We start from the raw sequence: 20,741 nt of genomic DNA on the forward strand, positions 1-20,741 counted from the left end.
GGGAAGAGAGGAAATATAAGGATGGAGTTAAAGGGAAAGAGAGAATAAGGAAAGTTAAGAAAGACAACAGAATTAACAGGGCAGAAAGCTCAGGAAGGGATCGGAGAATACGGCCAAGTGCAATAGGAATCGATGTGAAAGGTGAGGGGAGTACTCTAATGGATTAAAAGTATTATATATCAATGCACGGAGTATAAGAAATAAAGTGGATGAGCTTGAGGCTCAGTTGGAAATTGGCAAGTATAATGTTGTAGGAATAACAGAGACATGGCTGCAAAAGGACCAGGGCTGGGAAATAAATATTCAAGGGTATACGTCCTATCAAAAGAACAGACAGGTGGACAGAGGGGGTGGGGTGGCTCTGTTGGTGAGGAATGAAATTCAGTACCTTGCAAAGGGCGACACAGAATCAGGAGATGTAGAGTCAGTATGGATAGAACTGAGAAATTGTAAGGGCAAAAAGACCTTAATGGGAGTTATCTACAGGGCCCCAAACAGTAGCCTGGATATAGGGTGCAAGTTGAATCAAAAGTTAAAATTGGCATGTCGCAAAGGTAATGCTACGGTTGTTATGGGGAATTTCAACACGCAGGTAGACTGGGAAAATCAGGTTGGTCCAGACCCCAAGAAAGGGAGTTTGTGGAGTGCCTCCAAGATGGATTCTGAGAGTAGCTTGTACTGGAACCTACCAGGGAGAAGGCAATTCCGGATTTAGTGTTGTGTAATGAACTGGATTTGATAAGGGAACTCGAGGTAAAGAAGCCATTAGGAGGTAGTGACTATAATATGATAAGTTTTCAAATACAATTTGAGAGGGAGAAGGGAAAATCGCAAGTGTCAGTATTGCAGTTGAACAAAGGGGACTATGGAGCCATGAGGGAGGAGCTGGCCAAAGTTGACTGGAAAGATACCCTAGCAGGGATTTCAGTGGAACAACAATGGCAGGTACTTCTGGGAAGGTGCAGGATCAGTTCATTCCAAAGCGGAAGAAAGATTCTAAGGGGAGTAAGGGACGACCATGGATGACAAGGGAAGTCAAGCATAGTATAAAAATAAAAAAGTATAACATAGCAAAGATGAGCGGGAAGCCAGAGGATTGGGAGACTTTTAAAGAGCAACAGAGGATAACTTAAAAGGCAATATGGGGAAAAAAGATGAGATACGAAGGCAAGCTAGCCAAGAATGGAAAGGAGGATAATAAAAGCTTCTTTAGGTATGTGAAGAGGAAAAAATCAGTTAAGACCAAAGTTGGGCCCTTGAAGACAGAAACGGGTGAATTTATTATGGGGAACAAGGAAATGGCAGATGAGTTGAACAGGTACTTTGGATCTGTCTTCACTGGGGAAGACACAAACAATCTCCTAGATGTAATAGTGGCCGGAGGACCTAGGGTAACGGAGGAACTGAAGGAGATTCATATTAGGCAGAAAGTGGTATTGGATAGACTGATGGGACTGAAGGATGGTAAATCCCCAGGGCCTGATGGTCTGTACCCCAGGGTACTTGAGGTGGCTCTAGAAATCTTGGATGCATTGGTAATTATTTTCCAATGTTCTATAGATTCAGGATCAGTTCCTGAGGACTGGAGGGTAGCTAATGTTATTCCACTCTTAAAGAAAGGAGGGAGAGAGAAAACAGGGAATTATAGACCAGTTAGCCTGACATCAGTGGTGGGAAAGATGCTGGAGTCCATTATAAAGGATGAAATAGCGGCACATTTGGATAGCAGTAACAGGATCGGTCCGAGTCAGCATGGATTTACGAAGGGGAAATCATGCTTGAATAATCTTCTGGAATTTTTTGAGGATGCAACTATGAAAATGGACAAGGGAGAGCCAGTGTACCTGGACTTTCAGAAAGCCTTTGATAAGGTCCCACATAGGAGATTAGTGGGCAAAATTAGAGCACATGGTATTGGGGGTAGGGTACTGACGGATAGAAAATTGGTTGGCAGACAGGAAACAAAGAGTAGGGATTAATGGGTCCCTTTCAGAATGGCAGGCGGTGACTAGTGGGGTACTGCAAGGCTCGGTGCTGGGACCACAGCTATTTATAATACATTAATGATTTAGATGAAGGGATTAAAAGTAACATTAGCAAATTTGCAGATGACACAAAGCTGGGTGGCAGTATGAAATGTGCGGAGGATGTTGAGATAATGCAGGATGACTTGGACAGGTTGAGTGAGTGGGCAGATGCAGTTTAATGCGGATAAATGTGAGGTTATCCACTTTGGTGGCAAGAACAGATTACTATTTGAAAGGTGTCAAGTTAGGAAAGGGGAAGTACAATGAGATCTTGGTGTCCTTGTTCATCAGTCACTGAAAGTAAGCATGCAGGTACAGCAGGCAGTGAAGAAAGCTAATGGCCTAACAAGGGGAGTTGAGTTGAGTTGAGTATAGGAGCAAAGAAGTCCTTCTGCAGTTGTACAGGGCCCTGGTGAGACCACACCTGGAGTATCATGTACAGCTTTGGTCTCCAAATTTGAGGAAGGACATTGTTGCTATTGAGGGAGTGTAGTCGAGGTTCACGCGGTTAATTCCCAGGATGGCGGGACTGTCATATGGTGAAAGATTGGAGCGAATGGGCTTGTATACACTGAAATTCAGAAGGATGAGAGGGGATCTGATTGAAACATACAAGATTATTAAGGGATTGGACACGCTAGAGGCAGGAAACATGTTCCCAATGTTGGGGGAGTCCAGAACCAGAGGCCACAATTTGAGAATAAGGGGCAGGCCACGTAGAACGGAATTGAGGATAAACTTTTTCACCCAGAGAGTTGTGGATCTGTGGAGTGCTCTGCCTCAGAAGGCAGTGGAGGCCAATTCTCTGGATGCTTTCAAGAAAGAGCTAGATAGAGCTCTTAATGATAGTGGAGTCAAGGGATATGGGGAGAAGGCAGGAACAGGGTACTGATTGTGAATGATCAGCCATGATCAAAGTGAATGGTGGTGCTGGCTCGAAGGGCTGAATGGCCTACTCCTGCACCTATTGTCTATTGATTGCTCTTGGCAAAGTTATCTACAGAAGTGGTCTGCCACTGCCTTCTTCTGGGCCAGTGTCTTTAAAAGACGGGTGACCCCAGTCATTATCAATACCCTGCAGAGATTGTCTGCCTGGCGTCAGTGGTCACATACCCAGGACTTGCGATCTGCACCGGCTGCTCATACGACTGTCCACCACCTACTCCCTGATCAGGGGGCTAACCAGGTGCTACATATTGTCCAAGGGTGACCTGCAGGCTAGAGGGGGGAAGGGGCACCTTACACCTCCTTTGGTAGAAACGTAACTCCGCCTGCCACCCAGAACTGCTCACAATACTCCAAGTGCGGTCTGACCAGTGCCTTATAAAGCCTCAGCATTACTTCCTTGGTGATATGTTCTAGTCCTCTTGAGCGCAGTCTAGCCCACAGTCCTCACTCCACCTCTGCATGCCTGCTGAATCCACCTCCTTTCCCCTTTGTTGCAGCTCTAAGCAGCAGGAGGAACTTCTGACACAAGAAAGTCTGCAGTTGCTGGAAATCCAAAATGCTGGAGGAACTCAGCAGGTCAGGCAGCATCTGTGGAAGGGAATAGACAGTCGACATTTCGGGCTGAGACCATTCATCGGGACTGGAAAGGAAGAGGAAGATGCCTGAATAAGAAGGTGAGGGGAGGAGAAGGAGGATAGCTGGGAGGTGATAGGTGAAGCCAGGTGGGTGGGAAAGGTCAAGGGCAGGAGAGGAAAGAATCTGATAGGAGCGCAGAGTGGACAACAGGAGAAAGGGAAGGAGCAGGGGACACAGAAGGATGTAATAGGCACGTGAGAAGAAAGGAATGGAGGAAGGAATAGTGAAGAATGGGGGAGGGTCGAAATTTGTTTTCCAGAAGGAGGAATCGATATTCATACTGTCACGTTGGAGGCTACCCAGACACAATATAAGGTGTTACTCCTCCACCCTGAGGGTGGACTCACCTTGGCACGAGGAGGCCGTGGACTGACACCTGGGAATGGGAATCAGAATTAAAATCTTTGGCCACCAGAATATCACGCTGGTGGCGGATGGCACAGAAGCGCTCGGCGGCTATGCCTGAGCAGTGGGAAAATGTGGAACTTTAAAATGTGCAGGGAATAGCAGTGATACTTTGGAGGGGAGGTTTTTATAAAAGGATAGGAGAGGCTAACATTAAGATCGAGGATCAATTTTATGCACCAGATAAGTTTGCACGTATTTGGAATTCACTGCATGGTGTTGATCAGGGCATGACAGGCGACAAAATCCAACAACGTACAACAATTATACAGAATAAAGAAAAGAGATTCCGCAGGTGCTGGAAATCCAAAGTAACAGACACAAAATGCTGGAGGAACTCAGCAGGTCAGGCCGTATCTACGGAAAGGAATAAACAGTTGATGTTTCTGGCCAAGACCCTCTATTAAAGAATAAGGAAGTAGACAAAGGTAAGCCAGAGGTTAAAGTTTGGATATGGAATATAATGTGCATAAATATATAAATACTAATATGGATTTACAAAGTAGACAGCGTATCAAAATGTGGTTTATAGTGTTTACAGTTCAGTGCAGTGACAGGGTAATAGTTAGAGGGGGTTGGGGGTCGGTGGGGGAGTAACTAGGATGGTTGATCAGATGAACTGCCTGAGGGGAAAAAATCTTTTGAGAGGGCATGAGGTCTCGTTTTCAGAAACCCAAGGTGATTTCCCGAAGGGAGCTTTTGGAAAAGTGAGTTTGCAGGGTGGGTACAGTCTTCAGTGATTTTCCTGCCCACTTCTTTATTCTGAACGCATACATCGGCTTCCCCTTCTGGGGAAATAGTCCTTCCCCCTTCCCTCTGCTTCTGTTTCCCACTCCGGCCTCTCACCTCTTCTCACCTGCTGGTCACCTTCCCCTGGGCACTCCTCCTCCTTCCCTTTCTCCCACGGTCCACTCTCCTCTCCTATCAGATTCCTTCCTCTCCAACCCTTCAACTTTCCCACCCACCTGGCTTTACCTATCAACTTCTAGCTATCCTCCTTCCCCTCCCTCCCCACACCTTTTTATTCCTTTCCAGTCCTGAAGAAGGGTCTCGGCCCAAAATGGCGACTGTTTGTTCATTTGCGTAAGAGGAGCAGAATTAGGCCATCTGGCCCATCGAAGCTGCTTTGCCATTTGATCACGACTGATCCCTTCCCATCTCAGCCTCAATCTCCTGCCTTCTCCCCATAACCCCTCATGCCCTGACTAATCAAGGATCTATCAACCTCTGCCTTAAATATACCCGATGACTTGGCCTCCACTCCCATCTGTGGCGATGAATTCCACAGATTCACCACCCTCTGGCGAAAGAAATTTCTCGTCATCTCTGTTCTAAATGGGTGCTGCCTGGCCTGCTGAGTTCCCCCAGCACTTTGTGTGTGCAGCTGAATTTGACAGCAGGAATATTCATTAATTATCGTTGCCCAACGTGGCACTCTTCAGTCTTTCAGTCACCTGTACTCCCGCGACCACCAGATCTTAGGCAGCTGTTCCTTCTTTCGCGGCCTCTCTTCCTCCATGTCTTCCTGCCGGCCACAAGCTGCAAGGTTAATCATGCAGAGTGTATCATAAAGAAGATCCTCCTTCACCTCTTGATCAAGATTGGAGTCCATCACAGAGCTCAGGGAATGCTTAACCTGCAACATTAATAATTAAAAATTAATAGTGTTGGCCAAAAAGAACAACAGTCTACAAATCAGTGAATTCAAATGAATCAAGGGCAGTGGAAGTAGGCAAACAAACTGTCTTTGTTCTTGCCACATGCTGAAAGGAGGTGGAGGTGGCCATTTTGTGAGACTGTCCTTGCACACCCTCCATTTTGTGAACTCTTCGATTCTAGCTCTGGGATTATCGAATCAGAGCAATTGAATGTGGACGCAAGGAGTTTCAGCTAACGACCGGCTAACCCGGGACCACTCTCAGACAAGCGGCTATTTATAATGTAAAGTGGCAGACTTGGAGAAGAAATCTACAACCTCATTAGGCTCAGTGCCTGGGTCAGCTACCTTAGCTGCTTTGAACCAGGCCGAGTTGAAAAAAACAAAGGCACGGGTCTGGGGGTAAAGACCATTGAACAATGCTGGCTGGAGCCCTGGACCAGAGCCATTAAGAAGGTGACCCAGGTAAGGTGCCACTTCTCAGCCCAGTTTTGCATCCTATCAATGTCCTGCTGTAACCTCTGACAGCCCTCCACACTATCCACAACACCTCCAACCTTTGTGTCATCAGCAGATTTACTAACCCATCCCTCCACTTCCTCATCCAGGTCAATTGGTGGCCACCGGGAGGTCCCGTTTTTCTCTGGTGGATGGACTGTAGGTGCTCGTTGAAGCGGTTTCCCAAACTGGGCCGGGTCTCTCCGATATACAGGAAGCCACACCAGGAGCACCGGATACAACAGATGACCCCAACAGGTGAAATGTCGCCTCACCTGGAAGGACCGTTTGGCCCCGAATGGTAGTGAGGGAGGAGATCCAAGTGCAGGTGTGGCACTTCTCCTGGTGGCCACCAATTTTAATTCTACTTCCTATTCCCATTCCAACATGTCAGTCCATGGCCACCTCTACTGCCGCAATGAGGCCACACTCAGGTTGGAGGAACAACTCCTTATTCTGTGTGTGTGTGTGTGTGTGTGTGTGTATGTGTGTGTGTGTGTGTGAGAGTCTGTGTGTGTGTGTGTGTGTGTGTGTGTGTGTGTGTGTGTGTGTGTGTGTGTGTGTGTTGCTTTGGATTGCCAGCCTCTGCAGATTTTCTCTTGTTTTTAATCACCCTCTGGTGTCTTCCTCTCTGGAACCATTTTAATGTGGATTTAACTATGGACAAATGCCAGGTCTTTGTCTATGGGAACTATCATAAACGACTATGGTCTTCCACCCATCTACAGATGCATATCTTCCATTGTGTCATAGTCTAAGAGCACTAAAAGACAGAAGTAGGCCATTTGGCCCATCTAGTCCATGCCAAAATATTATTCTGCCAATTCCTATCAATCTGCACCTGTACCATAGACCTCGATACTCCTGCCATCCACATACTTATCTAAACTTTTCTTAAATGTCGCATCCGCCACTTCTGCTGGCACACTCTCACCACTCTCTGAGTGAAGAAGATCCCTTTCATGTTCCCCTTAAACATTTCACCTTTCTCAATTAACCCATGACCTCTAGTTCTCGTCTCACCCATCCTCAGCAGCAAAAGCATGCTTCCATTTACTCTATGTTCCTCATGGTTTCGTAGACCTTTATCAAATCTTCCTTGATTCCCTGTGCTCTAGAGAATAACTCTCCCTGTAACTCAGGCCCTCGAGACCCAGCAACATCCTTGTGAATATTCTCTGCTATCTTTCAAATCATTGATATCTTTCCTGTAGTTAGGTGACCAGAATACTCCAAAGTAGGCCTCACCAATATCTTCAAGAGCTTCAATCTAACAACTCAGCTTCTGTACTCAACAATTTGATTAATGAAGACCAATGTGCCAAAATCTCTCTTTATGAACCCATCTATCTGTTTCCACAGGGAGCAGATTTTGGGATAACGGTCTAACTTTTTTGGTTTAACTTTTTTTTTTTACCTTAAGGCTGTGATTGTCAAACTGCTTCTGCACTGTGTTCTGCTCTTCTACTCAAAGTCAAGTTCAAAGTAAATTTATTATCAAAGTACATATGACCATTGGCATATGTTGATTCACTAAGATTCACTTACTTGAGGACATTCACAGTATTTAAAAGGAATCAAACAAAACATCCAGAATAAATAAATAAACAAACAATAAATATCAAGAATATGAGATGAAGAGTCCTTCAAAGTGAGTCCATAGGCTGTGGGAGCAGTTCAATGCTGTGGTGAGTAAAGTTAAGCGAAGATATCCCCTTTGGTTCAAGACCCTGTACCTTCTTCCTGATGGTTGAGTGGGGTAATAACTGTTCCTGAACACTTCCATTGAATTGTTGCTGCTAAGTTAACAAATTTCATGACACATACCGGTGATAATAAACCTGATTCTAATTCTGATCATATATGCCAATCTGCAACTGTGCCACAAGTTCATCGACCTTATTCTGTACTCTGCACACATCCAAATATAACACCTTTTCGATAACAATAATAGTGGAAAAGAGGAAAAAAACACAATAATAATGGGAAAAAACAGTAAATATAAATACATTAGATAGCTTATATGCGTAGCTTGATTGTATGTCCATAAAGTGACGCTGGGTACAGGAGTTTCTGTACATAAGGTGACTCTGACAAGAAATGATAAAGTAGTGGTGGTTGCGGGTCTGTGGAGGGGTGGGTTAGTGGATGGGGGTGTTGATCAGCCTCAGTACTTGGGGACATACTGACTGCCCATTGCAGTGCTGGTGTTTAGGACAACAGTGAAGGTCCTCCATCTCTGGTGGTGTTCAGAGATTCTTTGATCATGCCCGTAGCTTCCGCTCGGTTTTCATTACTGTCGGACATGTAAGTCCCAGGTGGAGACTCAGGAACACCGCCACACTCAGATGTAGGATTCTTCATTGCAGTTTGCGTAACAGTTTTGTTTTAGTGGTCAGTGCTGGTAGTGCTGAGTTGAGCCCTCGAATCTGGAGGACCGGTACACCGCTCTCAGTCTGGCCTCTACCCTTTGACCTGTTTGTCATGGGTGACCCTATCCAGAGCCAAAGCCTAAAGCCCCGGCTCCAGCGTGCAGACCTCTCCGGGTCATTGAGGCGCGCAAGCCTCCAAACCCTACAACACGGTTGTGGTCCTCTTGGAGGACTGCTAGGGGAAAGTAACAGTTTTTGAGTCTGGTGGTCCTGGTGTGGATGCTACAGAGCCTCCTCCCTGATGGGAGTGGGGACAAACAGTGAGCAGGGTTGGTGCGATCCTTCATGATATTACTGGCCATCCCATCATGATGTTACATTTGCATGTTTTATGCGGTCACCTAAATTACCTGCTTAATCTTTATGTATCCCAGAGGCGCGCGTACCTTCATCAGCCAGGGTTTCAAGGTGTGGTCCAGCAGGATGTCAAAGCCGAGGAGCTGAAAGCAAGCACTCCCAGACACGTGATTTGGGAAGCAGGTGAAGTAGGTGTTCCTCAGGGCCGGATACACAGACAGAATGGTTTTGATGATCACATCTTCAATACTGCTCCACAGCACCTCCAGGTCATAGGCATTGCTCTCCATGTACTGGTTAAAGAAAGACAGCTTTCTGCAAGAAACAACATTTTACACAGCCGTCAGTTCTAATCTATCGCAGGCCACCGTTCATCCATCGGATGGCATTGCCGAGTGACTTCGCTGATCAAGTACTCTGCCCCACCATTTGTGTTAGTGTGACAGGTCAATAGCACTGCAAGCCACAAGATAGACTGCGTATCCATTGAAGGAAATATCAGCTCTCTTGATTATTTCCCCCCGTTTTTGACAGGATTTATTGGAAGCGATTTCTTGCCGATTCATAGTTGCCTTTGAAAAGGTTGACTGCACCCTGAACCCATGATATTCCATCTTGTGAAGTTGTCTGGTGGTTTACATTCACAGTCAGAAAGCACTACAGTAAACAAACAGGCCCTTTGGCCCATCTAGTCCATGCTGAATCATTAATCTGTCTGGTCCCATTGACCGGCACCCAGTCTGTAGCCCTACCATCCATGTACAAATGTATCTTAAATGTTGAAATCGCACCTCCATCTATCTCTTCTGCTGGCAGCTTGCTCCATACTCTCACTACCCTCCGAGTGAAGAAGTTTCCCTTCATGTTCCCCTTAAACTTCTCACCTTTCACCCTTAACCCACGAGCTCTAGTTCTAGTCTCACCCTCCCAAGCTCCGTGTAACAAGCCTGACGTAACGAATCAGTGTTTCTAGAGTCATTGTCATAGAAAAGTACAGCACAGGAACAGGCCTTTTGGCCCATCTAGTCCATGCCAAAACCTGCTAAACTGTCCACACCCATTGACCTGCACCAGGATCATAGTCCTCCATCCTATCCAAACTTCGCTGAAACGTTGAAACCGAGCACGCATGCAGCACTTGTGTTGCCAGCTCATTCCACACTGGTCACCACCATCTGAGTGAAGACGTTTCTCCTCATGTTTCCCTTAAACTTTTCACCTTTCACCCTAACCCATGATCCCTGGTTGTGGTCACACTCAACCTCAGTGGAAAAAGCCTGCTTGCATTTACCCTATCTCTACCCCTCATAATCTTGAATATTTCTGTCAAATCTCCTCTCAACCTTCTACATTCTGAGGAAGAAAGTCCTAACTTATTCAATCTTTCCTTATAACTCAGGTCCTCCAGACCCAGTTACATTTTTGTAAATTTTTCCTCTACTCTTTCAACCTTATTTACTATACATCTTTCCTGTAGGTAGGTGACCAGAACTGCATACGATACTCCAAATTAGGCCTCACCAGTGTCTTATACAGCTTCAACATAACATCCCATCTCTTGTACTCGATACATTGATTTATGAAAGCCGATGTGACAACAGCTTTCTTTCTACCTGTGACACTACTTTCAACGAATTTTGGATCTCTATTCCCAGATCCTTTTGTTCTACCGCACTCCTCAGTGCCCTACCATTCACTGTGTAAGACCTTCCCTGGCTGGTCCTACCTAAATGTAACACCTCGCACTTGTCTGCATTGATTTCCAGCTGCCATTTTTCCAGCTGATCCAGATCCCTCTGCAAGCCATGACCGCCTTCCTCACTGTCCACTATATCCTCAAACGTGGTGTCATCTGCAAATTTACTGATCCAGTTAACTACATTATCATCCAGAACACTGATAGAGATGACAAACAACAATGGGCCCAGCACTGGTCCCTGCAGCGCACCACTGGTCACAGGCCTCCAGTCAGAGAGGCAAACCTCTACTACCACTCTCTGGCTTCTCCCACAAAGCCAATGTCTAATCCAATTTACAACCTATGCTGAATGCCGAGCGACTGAACCCTCTTGACCAACCTCACATACGGGACCTTGTCAAATGCCTTGCTAAAGTCCATGTAGACAACATCCACTGCTTTGCCTTCATCCGCTTTCCTGGTAGCTTGCTTAAAAAAACTCTCCAGGATTGGTTAGACATGACTTACCATGCACAAAGCCATGCTGACTATCCTGAATCAGTCCCATGTCTATCCAAATACTCATATATCCAGGAAGAGGTGCTGCCTGGCCTGCTGCGTTCACCAGCAACTTTGATGTGTGTTACTTGAATTTCCAGCATCTGCAGAATTCCTGTTGTTTACTCATATATCCAGTCCCTCAGAATACTTTCCAATAACTATCCCACTACTGATGTCAGATGGAGCAGTCTGTAATTTCCTGGTTTATGTTTAGAACCTTTCTTGTCACTAAGAATTATTTAAATATCTCTGCTAGGGCCCCTGCAGTTTCTGCACTAGCCTCCCCCAGGGTCTGAGGGAACAACTTGTCAGGCCCTGGGGATTTACCCACCCTGATTTTCCTCAGGACAGCAAGCACCTCCTTCTCTGTAATCTGCATAGGGTCCATGAACTTACGGCCCATTGCAAGCAATGGTAAGGCCACAGCAGTGTTGTAGGCCTCAAATATGAAGAGGAAATGGGAGATTTCCCTCACTAAAGAGCTTTTTAGCAACAGCTCAATAGTTGCCATGTCTTACAGACCTTTATTCCAGATTTATCCGATCACTTATGTAAATTTGTCTGCCTTCATGGGATTTAGCTCACATTTCTTTTTTCTAGATCCATGGTTCTTGCTGGACACGAAATACCAGATTGGGACGATCCCAACTAGCCGGACATCCTAACAGATATTCCAATCCAGGTACATTCACTGTGGCAAGGGACGTATAATTGACTCCTGCTCATTATTGTCATTATTTATTGATCATATATTTAGTTTGATCATTAATAATGACTCCTGTCTGCAGATTTGAATGAGAAAGTGTTTAGCATCGTCTTTCCACTCACTTTTATCTGTTATTTCAGTCACGGTCCAGTCAGTTGATTCCTCATTTCTGTCCATTTCCTTTTCCCCGTGTTTTACCTGGCTCCATGACTAAGGCACCTGATTCTCATCCGAACTGGAAACATAATAACTCCGGCTTACATCTACTTGGGACTGGACCGTCACCTCAGCCAGTGCGGCAAAGCACGTTCTGGGCCGCTGAGAATACTGGACTCTAAGTTGCTTCGGTGCCTGGGGTTGCTTTGGGAATTCTGTCGTCTCGTGTCCAGCTGAGTATTGCCGGCCGTTTGCCGCTATTTCGAGTCAAGATACGAACGGACTGTCGATGTTTGGTTTTGTAGTTTCGTGTCCTGCTGAGTATTCCTGGCCGTTTGCTGCTACTCCGAATCAAGATACAAATTGTCTGTCGTTGTCTGGTTTTGTTGTTCTGTGTCCGAGTCCGGGCTCCGTGTCCGAGTCCGGGCTCCATGTCCCAGTCTGAGTCTGGGCTCTGCATCCGAGTCCGTGTCCGAGTCTGGGCTCCGTGTCCAGGCTCTGTGTCCAAGCTCCATAACCAAGCTCTGGGTCCGGGCTACTCCGGTTTGTTGTTCATGTAAGCATCTAATCCTCACTCTCCGACCTTCCTCGCAACTATTAATAAACACACTTCTGTTAATTCTACCTCCGTGTCGGTGTTCTGCACTTGGGTCCGCTTCCAGTCGTCCATTGCAACAATTTCAGCTTCACTCCATTCCTTAAGGTTGTTATAGCCATGGGGTGGTAATGGGGACGAGCTCCCGCTGCCTATTAAATGCTCCCAATGGCGAGTGCCTCAATATTGCCTCTGACAACCAAGTCACAGCTCCTGGCCTTCACGTGTGGCTTAGCTACTAAGCCCGGATATGGAGAGCAAGCTGTTGCCCATGTAGCAAGCTCCCCATCTCCACGCAGTTGATGAACCCAAAGGAACGGCAGAGAGCAACACAGCCTGGTACCAGCAGCATCGCAGGAGTTGCCAGTCAGTGTTGAACTCAACGTGGGACTGCCGCAGATGTTTTCCCTCAGGGTTTACTCCTGAAGCCTTCCCTATGAGTGGGTGTAGTCGCAGGGCAATGGGAGGTTTGAGATCAGAGTTTTCCTTCTCCTAGATGAGGGGCCAGCCATGGTTGATGAGTCCCATCTGCCTGAAGCGACTGGATTTAAGATGCCATTAACCCACCTTTGCCCCTTCTCCTGTCAGTAGAAATGATTCTGCCCAGCTTAGTGGCTAAGCCACATGTGAAGGCCAGGAGCTAGACTTGGTTGTCAGAAGTTACTGGAGGGCATGGTACAGGATTCTAGGACAAGAGGGCATGACTTCAGGATTGAAGGACGTCCATTTAGAACTGAGATGCAGAGAAATTACTTTAGTCAGAGGGTGGTAAATCTGTGGAATTTGTTGCCATGAGTGGCTGTGGGGGCCAAGTCATTGAGTTCATTTAAGGCAGAGATAGATAGGTTCTTGATTAGCCAGAGTATAGGGTGAAAGCAGGGGAGTGGGGATGACTGAAAGAATTGGATCAGCCCATGATTAAATGGCAGAGCAGACTCAATGGGCCAAATGGCCCACTTCTGCCCCTATATCTGACGGTCTTATAGCATGCCATTGGGAGCATTCCGCCAGTTATGACAACCTGAAGTAGTGGCAACAGAGTTAAGGGCTTCACTAAGCTGCTGCTGTGTGCTCCCCTTCCTTCTACAATGTGCCTGCTCACTAAGGTTGTTGCGTGAATGAAGCCAGCGAAGAAAATTACTGGTAGATACAAAGCAGCTTTTTTATTCGACAAAGCAAGGTAGAGAAGGCATTTTATGGAGACACTTCTGGTCGAAAGGTCTGGCCGGCCTGATGTGGGGCTCGATATTTTATGTGCCAAACGGCAAAGGGCAACTCCATACTTACAACGCATGGACAATGCTTTCTTCGAAACTACATTCGACCTTCACACCTCCTGATTCACAGCCACACCACACACATCCAAATGAATTTTAATCATCATTGTCAGCTGGGATTCATGGCTTTTAGGAACCCATTGTTCAGAGCTGGCCACATGTTCGGACTTGGTCACGTGTTGGCATGTGGTTAAAGCGTCCCTCTAGTGATCTGAAAGTCGTTAGTTCGAGCCTTGGCCGAGGCAGTGTGTTGTGTCCTTGAGCAAGGTACTTAACCACACACTGCTCTGCGTTAACACCAGTGCCAAGCTGTATGGGTCCCAATGCCCTTCCCTTGGACAACATCGGTGGCGTGGAGAGGGGAGACATGCAGCATGGGCAACTGCTGGTATTCCATACAACCTTGCCCAGGCCTGCGCCCTGGAAAGCTTCCAAGGTGTAAACTTCCAAGGGGAACCTTCCATGGTCTTATAAGACTAACGGATGCCTACATATAAAGTTCAGATCTGCACTCCAAATAAAATCCACAACACACATTCAGATATGAAGACTGGTAGCCAAATTCAATTGCTAAATGTCTATGTCCTAACCCCAAAAATCACTCCAACGCTGACCTTCTATAATGTGCCTGCTTGTGGTGAAGGGTGCACCCTGCTGCATATGGTCTCACCTTTTACTGCCTTTCTTTTCATCTGGGACAACGTTCATCATACGCTTGTTGATGGCGTAATTGGTGAGGTGCTTGCGGACGTCATCCTGTGAGAGGCAGAAGATAAAGATGTTGGTTTCTCAGTCAGGGACATTGCCCTCAGTTATCGTGTCACACTAACGCCACCCCAACCAGAAGCTGCTCAAATGCTATTTTCCTCATTCCTCTCGGCTTCACTTTTCCTGCGGTGATGAAGAGCAGTCGGCAGGTGGCAAGAAGGTGAAACTGAACGATGCCTTGCATCTTAAAGCAGTTTTTGCAGCCCCAAAACATCGCCAAGTCAAAGGATCGCTCATCTGAAGCGCAGTGCATAAGGATGGGTGCTGTCAGTCAGAGCAAGGATGCGAGGCTGAGGCTTTAAAACTCAGACCGAACTTTGGAGTATTGTGAGCAGTTCTGAGCCCCTTATCTAAGAATTGGTGAGCTGGTATTGGAGAGGGTCTGGGGGAGGTTCACGAGAATGAAAGGGTTGTCATTTGAGGAACATTGCTCCCTCTGGGCCTGTACTCGCTGAAGTTTAAAAGGATGATGGGGGATCTCAACGAAAACCATCAAATATTGAAAATCAACGTGGAGAGGATGTTTCCTGTAGTGGGAGGGGGGACGGCTGTCTCTAAGAGCAGAGGGCAAAGCCTCAGAATAGAAGAACTTCCCTTTAGGGCAGAGGTGAGGAATTTCTTTAGCCAGAGGGTGGTGAATCTGTGGAATTTGTTGCCACAGACGGCTGTGGAGGACAAGTCATTGAGTGTATTTAAAGCAGAGGTTGATAGGTTCTTGTTTAGTCAGGGCATCAAAGGTTAACAGGAGAAGGCAGGAGAAAACAGTCCAGAGGGATAATAAATCAGCCATCCTGAGCACAATCCTCCCCACTTTCGAGGACATCTTCAAAAGGCAACATCCATCTTTGAGGGAGCCTCGCCACCCGGGTAAAGCCTCTTTTCATTTCTACTGTCAGGGATGAGACACACACTCAACAATTTAGGAACAGATTGCTCCCCTCCGCCATTAATTTCAGAATGAACAATGAACCCATGTACAGTACCTCAATAACATTTGTCTCTTGGTCTTGTTTTGCACAACTTACTTAATTTTTAAAATATATTTCTTTTTGTAATTTATAACTTTCATTATTACGTACTGCAATGTACTGCTGCCGCATAATCTCAAATTTCATGGCAAATGACAATGATAGTAAACTTGATTCTGATTCCAATTCTGGTTATGAAAAATGGGCTGAGTTTTTCTTTTCGGAGTAGTCCACGTCACAAGATTGTAAGTTGTAGGAGCAGGATTGGGCCATTTGACCCATCCAGTCTTGTCTGACATTTCGTCATGGCTGATCTATTTTCCTCTCAGCCCCAATCTCCGTATCCATTTATGCCCTGACTAATCAAGAACCTAACAAGCTCTGCCTTAAGTATACCCGACGACTTGGCCTTCACAGCATGTAGAAACGAATTCTACAAATTAAAGAAATTCCTCCTCATCTCTGTTCTAAATCAACGCCCCTCTACTCTGAGGCTGTGTCCTCTGGTCCTGGCCTCCCCCACTATAGGAAACATCCTCTCCACATCCACTCTGTCAATGCTTTTCAACATTCGATAGGTTTTGATGAGATTTCACACCCTCCCCCAACACCTCATTCTTTTAAATTCCAGTCAGTTAAGGCCCAGAGCCATCAAATGCTCCTCATATAATAAGCCTTTCAATCCCAGAATCATTTTTGTCAACCTCCTTTCAACCCTCTCCAGTGTCACCATATCCTTTCTGGGGCCCAGAACAGCTCACAATACCCCAAGGGAGGGAGGCCTTGCCAGTGCCTTCTAAAGCCTCAAGGAGGAGAAACCCTGCAGATGCTGGAAATCTGAGCAACACACACACAATACTGGAGGAACTCAGCAGGCCAGGCAGCATCTATGGGAAACAGCAAGAGGTTGACGTTTCAGACCAAGACCCTTCATCAGGACAGATGAGAAGTTACAGCAAGAAGGTGGGGGGGAGGAGAGGAAGGAGTACAAGGTGGTAGGTGATGGGTGAAACTGGGAGGGGGAGGGGGTGAAGTAAAGAACTGGGAAGTCAATTGGTGAAAGAGATAAAGGGCTGGAGAAGGAGGAATCTGATAGGAGAGGACAGAAGACTTTGGAAGAAAGGGAAGGGGAGGGAGCACCAGTAGGAGGTGATTGGCAGGTAAGGAGATGAGGTGAAAGAGGGAAAAGGGAATGGGAATGATAAAGTTGGGGGCAATTACCAGAGGTTAGAGAAATCGACATTCATGCCATCAGGTTGGAGGCTACCCAGACGGAATACAAGGTGCTGCTCCTCCAACCTGAGTATGGCCTCATCGTGGCAATCGAGGACTAACATGTCAGAATGGGAATGGGAAGTAGACTTGAAATGGGTTTTTCTGGCAGACGGAGTGTAGGTGCTCTGCAAGGCGGTCTCCCAATCTGCGTCGGGTCTCACTGACATACAGGAGGTCACACCAAGAGCATCAGATACAGTAGATGAACCCCAACAGACTCACAGATGAAGTGTTGCCTCCTGAATGGCAGTGAGGGACGAGGTGTAGTGTCAGGTGCAATGCTTGTTCCACCCGCTTGCCCTACACCTCCTCTCTCACTTCCATTCAGGGCCCCAAATACTCCATAGATGCTCCTGGGCCTGCTGAGTTCTTCCAGCATTCTGTGAGTGTTCCATATAAAACATTATATCCTTGTTTTTATGTTCTATTCCTCTCAAAATGAATGCTCACACCTTCCTTATCACTGACTTAACCAACAAATTAACCTTTATGGAATCCTGCTTGAAGACTCCCAAGTCCCTTTGCACCTCTGATTTTTGAGTTTTCTCTCCAGTCATACAATTGTCTATGCTTTTAAGTTTTCTACCGAAGTGCATGACCATACACTTCCCAACACTGTTTTCCGTCTGCCACCTCTTTGCATATTCTCCTACACTGTCTAAATCCTTCTGCACCTCTCTGCTTCCTCCATACTACCTGCCCCCCCCCCCCCCACCGATCTTCGGATCGTTCGCTAACTTAGCCTCGGAGCCATCAACTCCATCATCGAAATCCTTGATATATAATGTAAAAAGAAGTGGTTCCAACATAACATCCCAACTTCTGTACTCAATACCTTGACTTATGAAAGCCAGTGTGCCAAAAGCTCTCTTTACGACCCTACCTACCTGTGATTTCTTTTTCAAGAAGTTACGGATCTCTCTGTTTGAACGCATTTCTCAGTCCTAACGTTCACGGTGTTAAATTCTCTGTACTACCATAAAATCATAAATCACAGGAGCAGAATTAGGCCATTTGGCTCATCGTCAGCTCCGCCATTCAATCATGGCTGATCCTTTTCCTCCCCTCCTCAACCCCACCACACAGCCTTCTCCCCGTAACCTTTGGTGCCACGGCCATTGAAGAACTGATCAATTTCTGCCTTAAATACACCCAACGACCTGTCCTCTACAGCTGCCTGTGGTAACAAATTCCACAAATTCACCACCCTTTGACTGAAGAACTTTCTCCGTATCTCTGATTTAAGCGGATGCCCTTCTACCTTGAGGTTCTGCCCTCCTGTCCTAGACTCCCCCACCATGGGAAACATTCTTTCCACGTCTACTCTGCCTAGGACTTTCAATATTCGAAAGGTTTCAATCAGATCCCCTTTCATCCTTCTAAATTCCAGCCAGTACAGGCCCATCAGATGTTCCTCATATGTTAACCCTTTCATTCCCAGACTCATCCTTGTGCACCTCCTCTCAACCCTCTTCAATGCCAGCACATCTTTTCTTAGATAAGGAGCCCAAAACAGTTCACAGTGCTTAAGGTGAGGCCGCAGCAGTGCCTTATAAAGCCTCAGCATCATGTCCCTGCTCTTGTATTCTAGACCTCTTGAAATGAATGCTAACATTGCATTTGCCTTCCTCACCACTGACTCAACCTGCAAGTTACCCTTTAGGGTGTTCTGTACAAGGACTCCCAAGTCCCTTTGCATCACAAATTTTTGAATTTTTCTTCCCATTTAGAAGATAATCTGAACATTTATCTCTTTCTACCAAAATGCACAACTATGCATTTTCCAACATCGTATTTCACTTGCCACTTTCTTGCCCATTCTCCTAATCTATCTGTCCTTCTGCATCCTACCTGCTTCTTCCACACTACCTACCCCTCCACCAATCTCCGTATTGTCTGCAAACTTGCCATCTATTTCACCATCTAAGACATTTATATACAGCATAAAAAGAAGTGGTCCAACACCGACCCCTACGGAACACCACTACTCACTGGCAGCCATCCAGAAAGGGATCCTTTTATTCCCACTCGCTGCCTCCGACTAATTAGCCAATGCTCTAACCATGTTAATAACTTCCCAGTAATACCATGGGCTCTTAACTTGGTAAGCAGCCTCATGTGTGGCACCTTCTGAAAGCCCAGATATACAACGTCCACTGCGTCCCCTTTATCTATCCTACTTATAATCTCCTCAAAGAATTCCAACAGGTTCGTCAGACAGTATTTTCCCTTAAGAAAACTGTGTTGACTTTGTCCTATCTTGTCCTGTGTCACCAAGTACTCTATAGCCTTTTATATACTTGAAAATGCTTTTTCTATCAACTTTGATATTATTTGCTAGCTTGCTTTCATATTTCATCTTTTCCCTCCTAATGATTCTTTTAGTTGCTCTCTCTAGGGTTATAAAAGCTTCCCAACCTTCTATCTTCCCACTAATTTTTGCTCTGTTGTATACCCTCTTTTGCTTTTACATTAGTTTTGACTTCCCTTGTCAGCTACGGTTGTAGCATTTTGCGATCCGAGTATTTCTTTGTTTTTGGAATACATTTATCCTGCACCTTCCCCATTTTTTCCCCAGAAACTTGTGCCATTGCTGCTCTGCTGTCTTCCCTGCCAGCATCTCCTCCCAATTTACTTTGGCCAATTCCTCTCTCATACCTTTACTTTACTTTCCTTTCAAATTTCCTTTTCTCCACTGAAATATCGCTACATCAGACTCTACTTTCTCCCTATCTGAATCATATTGTGTTCACTGACTCCTAAGGGTTCCTTTACCTTAAGCTTCCTAATCGCCTCCAGTTCATTACATAACACCCAATCCAGTGTAGGTGATCCCCCAGCAGGCTCAATGACAAACTGCTCTAAAAATCCATCTCTTAGGCATTCAACAAACTCACTCTCTTGAAATCCATTACCAACCTAATTTTCCCAATCGAGCTGCATGATAAAATCTCCCATGATTACCATAACGTTACCCTTTTGAAACACCTTTTCCCTTTTCCTGTTGTAATATGTGCTCCATGTCTCAGCTACTGTTGGGAGGACTGTATATAACTGCCATTACCCTTGCAGTTTCTTATCTGAACTCACAAGGATGCAACATCTTCTGATTCTATGCCACACCCTTCTGCTGATTTGATGCTATTCTTTACCAGCAGAGCTACACCACCCCCTCTGCCTACCTTCCTATCCCTCCCATACAACACGTAACCTCATGTGAATATGATTTTGATATCAACATTTAAGAGAAGTTTGGATGGGAGGGGTATGGAGAGCTATGGTCCGGGTGCAGGTTGATGGGATTTGGCAGATTAAATGGTTTGGCACCAACTGGACGGGCCAAAAAGCCTGTTTCTGTGTTGTACTTTTCTATGACTCTATTGCTTTTTCTTGAAATCAAGGCAGGTTAACTCCGGGCAAGATGCAGGGCCAATAACCCTGGCTAGATATATCCTTGAGTGTTATATCACACAACCTCCCATTTTCAATCTGTTTTACGGTGGAATCATCAATTTTCCTCAATATTTAGGAGGATTACCAGGATGCTGCCTGGATTGGATTATGAGGATAGAAACACAGAAAACCTACAGCACAACACAGGCCTTCAGCCCACAAAGCTGTGCCAAACATGTCCTTACCTTAGAATTACCTAGGCTTATCCATAGCCCTCTATTTTTCCAAGCTCCATGTATCCATCCAGGAGTCTCTTAAAACAGTGGTCCCCAACCACCGGGCCGCGGAAAGGTACCAGGCCACAAAGCATGTGCTACCGGGCCGCGAGGAAATGATATGATTTCGCGATATGAAACGATATGAATCAGCTGCACCTTTCCTCATTCCCTGTCACACACTGTCAA

General features: G+C 45.9%; 1 protein-coding gene across 1 annotated transcript in view; it reads right to left on the minus strand.

Annotated features, from left to right (window-relative positions):
- The window catches only part of LOC140203584 (uncharacterized), a 69,825-nt gene that overhangs the window by 17,357 nt on the left and 31,727 nt on the right, over window positions 1–20,741 (minus strand). The window contains exons 7-9 of the mRNA XM_072269630.1: window positions 14,544–14,629; window positions 8,954–9,215; window positions 5,471–5,652 (exon numbers count right to left, since the gene is read on the minus strand). Coding sequence (XP_072125731.1) covers window positions 5,471–5,652; window positions 8,954–9,215; window positions 14,544–14,629 — 530 coding nt within the window. The remainder of the gene's footprint in view (window positions 1–5,470; window positions 5,653–8,953; window positions 9,216–14,543; window positions 14,630–20,741) is intronic.

This window comes from Mobula birostris, chromosome 10, assembly GCF_030028105.1.
Source record: "Mobula birostris isolate sMobBir1 chromosome 10, sMobBir1.hap1, whole genome shotgun sequence".
NCBI classification, from domain to species: domain Eukaryota; kingdom Metazoa; phylum Chordata; class Chondrichthyes; order Myliobatiformes; family Myliobatidae; genus Mobula; species Mobula birostris.